At 46.5% G+C, this 9,822-nt stretch overlaps 1 protein-coding gene and 1 pseudogene across 1 annotated transcript; one reads left to right on the forward strand and one right to left on the reverse strand.

The window, feature by feature from the left end:
- Positions 1-2,922: 2,922 nt before the first annotated feature.
- Positions 2,923-8,388, forward strand: LOC133950012 (acidic leucine-rich nuclear phosphoprotein 32 family member D-like). The gene is made up of 7 exons (XM_062384159.1): positions 2,923-3,077; positions 4,888-5,037; positions 5,734-5,856; positions 5,995-6,175; positions 6,508-6,605; positions 6,744-6,813; positions 6,979-8,388. Exons 1-7 carry the CDS (start codon positions 3,024-3,026, stop codon positions 7,062-7,064), a joined length of 762 nt encoding a protein of 253 aa, XP_062240143.1. The 5' UTR covers positions 2,923-3,023; the 3' UTR covers positions 7,065-8,388.
- A 408-nt stretch (positions 8,389-8,796) lies between these two features.
- The window catches only part of LOC133950011 (coronin-2B-like), a 5,780-nt pseudogene continuing 4,754 nt past the window's right edge, over positions 8,797-9,822 (reverse strand).

Here is a 9,822-nt window from a genome sequence, read left to right on the forward strand (position 1 = left end):
CCTACCTTCTCTCCTTCCTTCCGTCCTACCTTCCTTCCTATCTTCTCTCCTTCCTTCCTTCCTTCTGTCCTATTGTCCTACCTTCCTTCCTCTCTTGGCTAGCACTGCCTTCTAGCATGGCTCCAAACTGAATACAGACCAGTGACCCATGAGCTGCAGTTGGTCCTCAGTACCTTTCCAGTATATCTCCAACTCTTTCTCACTCTTGTTCTAAGGCTCCTGTGGTCGGCCTGTCTGAGTGGAAACTGAGAGGCTGAATGCAGAAGCAGCCGAGTCCAAGGTTCGAGCAGCGCTGAGGTTTAGTTTGGGGAGTTCTGCCATAAGAAGGTTTTTCTCAGAAGTAAATGAGAATTATTGTCTTGAAATGATCTGAAAAGACCAAATGAAATAAGGTGTAGAAGTTTTAAAGCTCTGAGGATCGGGAACGTTCATTCAACACGTCAAGGAATACATCAGCTCAAGCACAGAAGAGGGAAACTGGGGTTTCCTGGTTTCCCTGAAAGCAGCGACAGGACGATTCACCAGGTCGGTGAAACGTCAACTCGCTTCAGTGTTCAAGGAAAAGAGGCTTGTTTTTCATTCTGTGCTGAATCCACAGTGATTTGTGTGTTTCGTGTGGAGTCCGATATTCGTGGCCTTTGCATGCAGGACTGTGTGAACAGAACCTAAGCTCCTTTTCACTGCCTTGCTCAGGGGCTTATCAGTCGATCAACTACCACGATCAACTGGGAAATCCCACATCCAGGACGAAATAACGCTCATTTCGATGTAAAATCTTTGTCAACGTCTTGAAATTTGTTGAAAACACCCCAGAATGTGGACGCCCCCTCGTGACGTGAAGTTCTCTGATGTTCAGGACATTCGTCTTTTTCTCAAACTGGAGCTTTTTTCACCTTTCAGAGTTTTACCGTTACTGGAATGTTGAGTCCTGGTAAATGTTTTGGAAACTCCAGGCTTGTGTTTGAGTTTGGACAAACACAAACTGAGACTTTCATAAACAACGCGCTGACTGGTTCTTATCAGCTCCATGAGTCACAGAAGGTCTTCTAGCAGCTGTCAGTGAAAGGTCATGTGTGGTGGTGGAGGAGGGTCGATGAGAGGGGGGGGGGGGGATCCAAAGGGGATCCTACTCGTGGTTCTTGGTTTACCAACTTCAGCTTCCAGGGAAATTGGATAAAGTACATCTGAATATTACTGAATATTACTTGGACTGACGGAGCGTTGACAAGGGACCTACTGCAGGGGGCGCTGCTGCTCAGCTACACTGTTGCCTTCAGGATCCATAACAGCCTCTGGGTTCCTTCGTTGTTCAGGTGGAACCAGACTGAAGGTGAAGTTTGGATAAACAAGAACAATCAGCTTTCGATGGTTAAGAGACGTCTCTTGTGTTTGGATGTAAATTATAACGCCAGGACACAGTTAGCTTAGCACTAGCCTCTTTCTTTAAACTCACAAATGGACATGAGAAATCTCATTTCCTGTGAAGTGACCTGTCAAACCTTCTGATCTCGGATTCATAGAATCAGACGCGTGATTGAACCAAAGAGGTGATTTCAGAGAAGCTTCATGGAGCTGAAGCGTAGAAGACGTGACCTCGTCTGACCTGTGGCTGCTCCACGACTCGGTTTGGCCTTTTATAAAATATAATGTACATGTATAAAATAGTCCTCAACCTATGGAACCTGGTGTTCGTGTTTATTTATTTATTCCCGCCTGTAGTGGTCACCTTGATGCTCTCCTCTCATTGGACGATGATATGAATTAAGATCCTGTTCGTTGTGAAAATTAACTTTAACAAAATAAATAAATAATGATAAATGGTCTGTATTTATGTATAGCTCTAAGAGAGAGAGAGAGAGAGAGAGAGAGTGAGAGAGAGTGAGAGAGAGAGAGAGAGAGAGAGAGAGTGAGAGAGAGTGAGAGAGTGAGAGAGCGAGAGAGAGATCTGTTTGTGTGTAATTCTTCTATCTAACCGCCAGTGGCGCTGTAGAGCATTGTTTCCCGCCTGCAGCCGTTTCCCTCCTTTTACAAAAAACATGTGATGCTTTCAAATGCACCTTAAAAAAATAAAAATGTATAAACTCAAAGCCTCTTTGGCAACAAAAGTTGTTTTGTTCTCAGAGGAAACTGTTTAAAAAAAAAAAAAAAGATCTCAGCCACATTGTACATGTGATCGGTTTGAATAAATCAATACGTGCTCGATTCACTCATTTGTTACGATTCTCTGTAATACATGTTATATCTTTATTACATGTTTTAACATGTGGAGACTAAACAGGAGTTAAATGACTGTTGTTGTGTAAAATGAACAATATGTCCCTCGTGAGAAGTAGAAAGTGAATAATTAAAATACTGAGATAAATGATAAGTACATCTGAGTACTGCCTGTTCTTTGATTTTGAATATAACTGTAATTAAAGTAATTTTTTCTATATCCTAACTTTTTATTAAATAGGAAAATAATTCTGCTTGTGTGCAATGAGTACAAATATTTTCCTCTGAATACGACAGAGGTCCAATATATCAGAAATGATTTTAATTATTGTTAAGCTTGTTATTAATTGTTGGATCGTCGATGTGCGTTTCAAATCCCGGATTTCTGATATTTTCTAGAACAATTAAAAGCAACAAACGGTTTGACCCACTTTTCACACGCACCGCGGGAACGTGTCCGTGCGCGTTCATGACCGGGATCAAGCTGGGCGTGCGTACCGGAAATAAAATATCTACACTTCAAAATAAAAACTGTTTAGTGTGAAAGAAAGCGAGTGTGAAACCCGCAGGAAGTTGGTATTTAATAAAACGCTTCATAATTACGTCATGGAGGTGAAACACTGCTTATGATGTCATAATGTGTCGTCACTATAGAGGATTAACGTCCTGCTCTGATCCACGCTGCTCTAATTTGAAGAGCTTCCCGGAAGTGTCGTGTTGTTGTGCCCACGCGCTTCTCTCTGGTTCCTCGTGTTGAAGCAGTAACACGCGGATTCGTGCGCACACACTCGAGGAAGAAGCTGAGGATCATGGACATGAAGAAGAGGGTCTCCTTGGAGCTGCGACACCGGTCACCCACAGAGGTGAGGCCCGGGGCTGGGGGCTCGTTGGGCGGCTTGTTGGTGGGAGCCGCCGCGGGGCGACAGGGGGAGCACATGGCGCCTGCAGCGGCCGCACGGAGCCGGACTCCGGTTCCTCCTCCGAACAAACCTCCGAACAAACCTCCGAACAATGAACCAACTCGTTGTGTCCTTTTACGTCAGATTAATCAAAGTGTTCACTTTCGTGCCCGGAGATCCGCGCTCTCTGAGCCGGCTCCCCCTTCTCCCCGGCGGCGTGTCCCCGCGTCATGCCCCGCTCTCGTGTCCGTCCTGTGCGGCCGGCCCTCGGGTCTTTGTCCCGCTCGTGTCCCGCGGAGCGATCACTTCATTGATCACTTTATGAAGCTGCTGCTGTTTGGGAGTCAAGGGAACATGTGAGGCGGACATACGTGTGTGCGGGGCCCGGCTAATGCCTGGAGTCACCTGGAAGTTGGAGGTCGGTTTCCGTTGCGTAGAGCTGGTTGAACTGAACACAAAGTCCGGTCTGCTGTGCGGTGAGAACCGGGAGCAGATCTGAGGTCAGCCCAGTAGAATCACGCGTGAAGCCGAAGGGTTCAAAGTAAAAAAGACTCGTCACGTTAATAGAATAAAAAACAAACATGGACGCTGCAGATATCGGTGCCTCTCCAGAGATTAGTCGGAGCCCGTGCGCTGAAGGCGCGGGGCCAGCAGCGTGCTAGCTGCTAGCATGCTACAGAGGCTCCAGTGAGGCTCGGGTTCTGACCCGGTTCCCCGGGTTGAGGCCGGTGCGGAGCGGGTTGAGAGGGGGTTGGGTGGGCGGCCTGCTGGCGGGGGGTTGTGCTGCAGATCCCGGGAGGAGCAGCGTTAGTTAGCGGGCAGCTAGCAGCGGAGCTAACCGAGCAGCATCACATGTGTCCGGAGTTTACAAACACACCGGGATGCGTTCCAACATGAAGCTGCAGGACTCCTTCTCTCCGAGCGGCTTCCTCCTCACGAGCACACGCACACTCCACCTGAGAGTCAGCTGCTGGTTGAACTTCTCTTCTTTCATTAACACGTGGGGTCAACAGATCTGATCTGGAAGCAGCAGATTGATGAGGGACTGTTTCCTGTCCCTTAGCCCTGAACGTCTCCTGGTCACTTCATCCTAGTTCTGCTGGATCCAGATGCTTGAACCACATCTGGCCTCGTCCACGTGTAAACATCTGTATCAGTGTGACACCTGAACACCTGTTACGAGGACGATCGGCTCAGGGACACTTCGTTCCACTCTGCTGAGGCTGGACGTTTTCTTCTTGAGGGGTCAAGAACCAATCAGTGACCGGCTGTGAGCGTCTACGTTTTCAAACAACAGATTCTGTGCTTCCAGAATCAAACACGGCCTCAGGTTGAAACTGAACCGGGCCCGGCGGCATCAGACCCGTCGGTAGAGTCTCCAGGTCCCGGTGCGACGCGTGGAGCGGTGGTCATCTCGCTGGGGCCCCTGGTTCACAAGAGGTCAACAGCAAAGTACACAAAACCCCTGAAGGTCACTGAAGCAGCACAACTTCTGCTCAGACTCAAGAAGGAACGAGTGCGTTCGGATCAGAACCCATTTAAAAACTCAAGTCAACTTCAGTCATGTGACCCGTGAGTGAATGGTGATTGGTTCCAAGGAGACACGGTTCCTTTGTAGCTTCATCTTTTTACCAGACACGTGTAAATATGAGGAATCAAACGTATGATGTGTGTTTAATGGTTCTTTCTCATGTTGTTAAATAGTTTTTTTACCTTATTGTGTCATTGATCGTAGAGTTGAGTCTAACATGTGACTGATGCTCCGCCCCCTCAGGTGCAGGAGCTGGTTCTAGACAACTGTCGCTCCAGCGAAGGGAAGATCGAGGGCATCACGGAGGAGTTCTCCAACCTGGAGCTGCTGAGCCTCATCAACGTGGGCCTGACCAGCGCCGCAGACCTCCCCAAGCTGGACAAGCTGAAGAAGGTGAGAGGACGACACCCCCCCCCCCCCCCCCCGATATCAAGAACATGAATCTTTTGCAGCAGAGAGTCGAAGCCTCTGTTTTCAGTGGGAACTGTTTTAACTCGAGCAGCGACTCCACCGAGAGGAGCAGAGAACAGGAGGTGTCACTCGTTCGCTCGTTCCACCATCAAGTTCAAAAGCTCTCCCATCAATAGAAACACAGTATATCTGGAGTTTCAGCACTTATCATTTTTTCTATTTTATTTACTCCCAGAACCTTTAAGATGACATTGAACAGAATTTTGGGAGATTAAGCATTTAAATATTCTCCAGGAAATGACATCACAGGAAGTAAATGTAGAATCTGACCATTCCTCCTGCAGAGCTTGCGACGGTTGAAGAACACGCTTCTGAACTTTGTCACATTAAAATGTCCAGAGGTGAAAAAAGATGAATCTCAGGATTTGAATTTTCTCAGTTTGACATTTTTTGCTAAAAATGTCAGAATTAATCGGTAGAAAATAATAAATCATCAATTAACTAATAGAACAAACTTAAATTCTACTCAAACAATTTCTCTCTTACTGTAAGCGCCCGACTCGCAGCCTGGATGGAACGATCAGAGGAGTCCACTTTGCTCCTTCATCAGTTTAAATGTTTGTTTCCAGTGAATGAGATGAATTAAAGAATGAACTGAATCTTGTCCTCCGCCTGCAGCTGGAGCTCAGTGACAACAGGATATCGGGCGGCCTGGAGGTCCTGGCCGAGCGACTGGTGAATCTAACGCACCTCAACCTCAGCGGGAACAAGTTCAAAGATATCAGCACCCTGGAGCCCCTGGTGGGTGGAGTCAGCACATCAGCAGCCTCTTCATCATTTATTGTTGTGTTCATATTAATAACTTGTAAACATGAAAACTACTCGCGTGTTCTTTTCGAGGCTGTAACCACGTGTCTCTCCCCCCCCCCCCCCCCTCAGAAAAAGCTGCCCCAGCTGAAGAGTCTGGATCTGTTTAACTGTGAAGTGACGAACTTGGCCGACTACCGAGAGTCCATCTTCAAGCTCCTCCCCCAGCTCACCTACCTGGACGGCTACGATATCGACGACTGCGAAGCGTCCGACTCGGACGGCGAGGGGGACGGCCTGGAGGACGAAGAGGGTGAGGGGGGGGGACACAAAATATGAACCATAACTTCAATAATCAAATGTTTCCAAGCAGAAACATGAAACTTTGACTCGTGTAGTTTACATTCAAATATATAATTTTTTGGATGTTTGAAAAAGTTGACTTTAAAGCAATAACAAAACTATTAATAATCATCAAATTATAGATTTAATAATCCCCCTCAACTTTCATCGCTGATTCATCTTTTCATAATTTTTATTTAGTGAATAAAAAGGTTTTGTTTTCCAGTCGCGTTCGGACCCATCAGTTTTATTAATTTATCATCGTTGACATGTTTGTTTAATATGATTCATCCTGTTTTCCAGAGGGAGACTCAGAAGACTTTGAGGAAGAGGAGGAGGACGATGAGGAGGACGTTGTGGCGGTTGAAGATGACGATGACGACGACAGCGCTGACGAAGAGGTGAGTCTGGTTCTCGATGAAGTTTAACACAACTAAATATTTCTTTCTTTCTAAATGACGTGTGCTGTAGTTTGCCTGGTGGCGCAGCAGAGGGCGCTGTTGAACTTCCCCTTGTGAACGTCTGAGTTGTGTCTGCAGGAAGGGGAAGTGAACGGAGACGTGGACAGTGAGGACGATGACGAGGATGAAGACGATGAGGACGAAGATGGTAAGTGACACCTCATCATTTCACTTCAGATTTAAGTCTGTGATCTATCGTTGAAGCTCCGCCTCTAAATCTGTTAAATAGATCAGACTGTCACTCACAGGCTCTCGACCAATCAGGAGTCGCTGTCGGCTGTAAACATGATAATAATGAAACTTCCTCCCACAGACGAGGACTCGTCTCCGGCCAAAGGAGAGAAGAGGAAAAGGGACCCTGAGGAAGATGAGGACGACGACGATGAAGATGAAGATTAAAGATCCAAAGACTCTGCAAACCCGCTGACCTCTTGCCCCCCCCCCCCCCCACTCGGCCGACTCCTGGGCTGCGTCCCTTTTCTGACACTGGTCTCCTCCTCTGGGCTCTCGTCAATCTCGCAGATCGAAACAACCTCCGATAACTGGACCTGATCAGGGTTTTGTCCTGGTCCCAGTTTTTTAGACCTCATCCCACAGCTTGACTCTTATAATAAAATACAATTAATCAACTAATTTCACCGTTAATCTGATCTAAAGTTCTGATAAGAACCCGCAAGAACTTTCTCTGAGGATTTTTACTTCCTGGCGTCTTTTCACATTTATCTAAAGTTTTTTATGAATTACGGGTTCACCTGCAGCTCATTTGTCACATCACTCGTTTAAAACGTTTATTTAAACGTCTTGTAGAAGCTGAATCAGATATTTTATCGTTTTCTGCCTTTTTGTTTGACAAATAAAGTGATTATCACAATTGCTGCAGATTAGTACTCTGATCAACTAATTGATTGAGTCCATCGAGCTCGTCTGAGGATCCAGAGCGTTTCCTCTGGGACGACTTTATTTTACAAACCGCAGCTGAACACGGTTAAATCTGAAGTGTCTGCAGGAAACGAGTTTCGTCTTTTTCTCAGAATAAAAAAACCAAACGGAACCGAGAGCTGCATCTCGGCAGAAATCCTCAGGAAGTGATGTCACTTTTAGCTCCGCCTTTGTTTTTCTATTTTTCCAGAGCTCAAACCTCGGTCACATTTCCTAATTACTCCATTTTCTGACGTTTCCTCGTCGGTGACGTTTTTCTCTCGCTGTCGTCTAGAAAACGAGAAATCACACGTTCGGGTTGTTTCTCTGGAGCAAGGGCTCATGGGAGGTAACGGCACTTTTGGGATGCACAAAAACAACCTCCCTTCTTTCTCGTCCTCTCACCTTCCATCCGTCCCTCTCTGACATCATCACGCTTTGTTCTGTGATGTCACTGATGGACACACCCCCACCCCGCTCTATTCCCCCGAGGCCGAGCGCGCTCAGGGCAAACTGTTCTCTCTCTCTCTCTCTCTCTCTCTCTTTGCCAACAGAGCTTTTTAAAAGAAATATTTTTTCAGAGAAATTGTTTTGTTTGATTTTGTACGGTTGTCTGGGGACACTCTCTCTCTTCATCTCTCTCTCCCTCTCTGCCTCTTTTCTTTTCTCTCCAGGAGAGATCCAGTCGTTCCTTCATACTTACACTGACTAGTTGAATTTGTGTTTTTTTTTACTTTCTGTAAGTTAAAGGAAAAAACTAATAAAAAAACAAAAAGGACTTTGTAAATAAAATCTTAACATTTTGCTCCTGGTGTCTGCTCTCTGCACTTTTGTCTCCTTGTATTTAAACTGACTTCCAGTTTCTGTCGAGTTCATGAGAAAAAGTTTCAATTCTCTAAATCCAGATCCTGATTTGGGTTGAATCAACCTTATGTCTGGTTTTTACATCATGAGTTCTTCAGAGAAATGAATGAGTTTTGATCCATTGGTTCAGTGGTCTGTGTAAATCTGCTCCTGAGGAAACGAGTGCAGACGGAGGAATGTTGAGTTAACGCAGGAGAAGGAAACCGAACCTCTGGAATACAGATATTAGATTTTTTAAATGGATATGAAGCAAAAGTTGTGATGTGAGTTTCATAAATATCAAAATACTCAAGAAAAGATTGTGTAAGAAACCATCGTTAAATTATAACTTTATTTTAATAAGGTTACAACTCTCAGACTCGATGTTCTACTTGAACTTTCAGGATTGTATTTCCTCCATATGGATGTAGTACTCTGGAGTTTATACCTGGACCAGACAAGGCTAACTTTATGAACATGTTCTGGTCTGATTAGATTATTAACTCATCAACCCAGGGAACCCGACTGGAAGCAGAACAGTATTAAACAGATTCTATTAACGTTCACAATGTGTTAGTGTTTTGTTGTGTTGGGGAAACGGCAGCGTGAGGTTTGATTGGTCGAATCAGAAAGTCGCCCTCATGTTGTTTCTGGTGTTTCTGATCTCCAGCTCCAGTTCAGCGATTCTCACCTGCAGAGACAAAACAGTGCGTTAACTTTGACAGTGTCGTTACCTGATCAGGCCACCGGGGGCAGCACGAGCTGTTTGCCTCGGTTCACTGTAAAGAAAGATGGACGACACGTCTCCACGTCCTCAGATTATCTCCCGTTCAAACGCTGCCATCTTGTTCTTTGAGTCACTTGCGGTCCTGATATCGAGGTCCCGCCCCCGATCTATCTCGACTCTCAGCTGTCAATCATGACCAGCTCCTTGTTACACTGGAGCGAGCCACCAGGGGGCGACAGAGACGTGTTGGCTTGACTTCCGGGAGCTGTCATGTCGTCCATCTGTCTTTACAGTCCCTGAAGGTGAGGGACACTGACGTCTCTCTGGCCGACTCCGTCCCTCAGGCCTCGGATCTCGTCCTGCTGCCTGTAGAACGTTTGCAGGAGCTGAAAACCAAGAACAGAAGGTTCTCGTGACTGAGAAGGACACGTTGAAGTTCTCTGGTGGATCTGGTTCATTCTCGCCTCGCTCTCGGTGGTGGGCGGCGGCCTCTCTGCAGGCTCCAGGCAGTGGGGGGTGCAGCAGTACATCCACAGCGGGATCTGGGTCTCGTCCGGCTGCCACCCCGACAGGTCGCTGAGGTCTCCTGGGTATTTGGCGTCCTGGTAGGCCAGCTGCTCCTGGAGGAAAGCCTGGAGAGAGAAGATCCTCAGGTTCACTCAGCAGCTG

The sequence above is a fragment of the Platichthys flesus genome, chromosome 24, assembly GCF_949316205.1.
Source record: "Platichthys flesus chromosome 24, fPlaFle2.1, whole genome shotgun sequence".
Classification (NCBI taxonomy): domain Eukaryota; kingdom Metazoa; phylum Chordata; class Actinopteri; order Pleuronectiformes; family Pleuronectidae; genus Platichthys; species Platichthys flesus.

Excerpts from the sequence above, each read along its gene's own strand:
- LOC133950012 (XM_062384159.1), top strand. The coding sequence starts at position 3,024 with ATGGACATGAAGAAGAGGGTCTCCTTGGAGCTGCGACACCGGTCACCC. Across the intron at positions 5,038-5,733 it reads AGCTGGACAAGCTGAAGAAG|CTGGAGCTCAGTGACAACAG; the intron begins GTGAGAGGACGA and ends CTCCGCCTGCAG. Across the intron at positions 5,857-5,994 it reads TCAGCACCCTGGAGCCCCTG|AAAAAGCTGCCCCAGCTGAA; the intron begins GTGGGTGGAGTC and ends CCCCCCCCTCAG.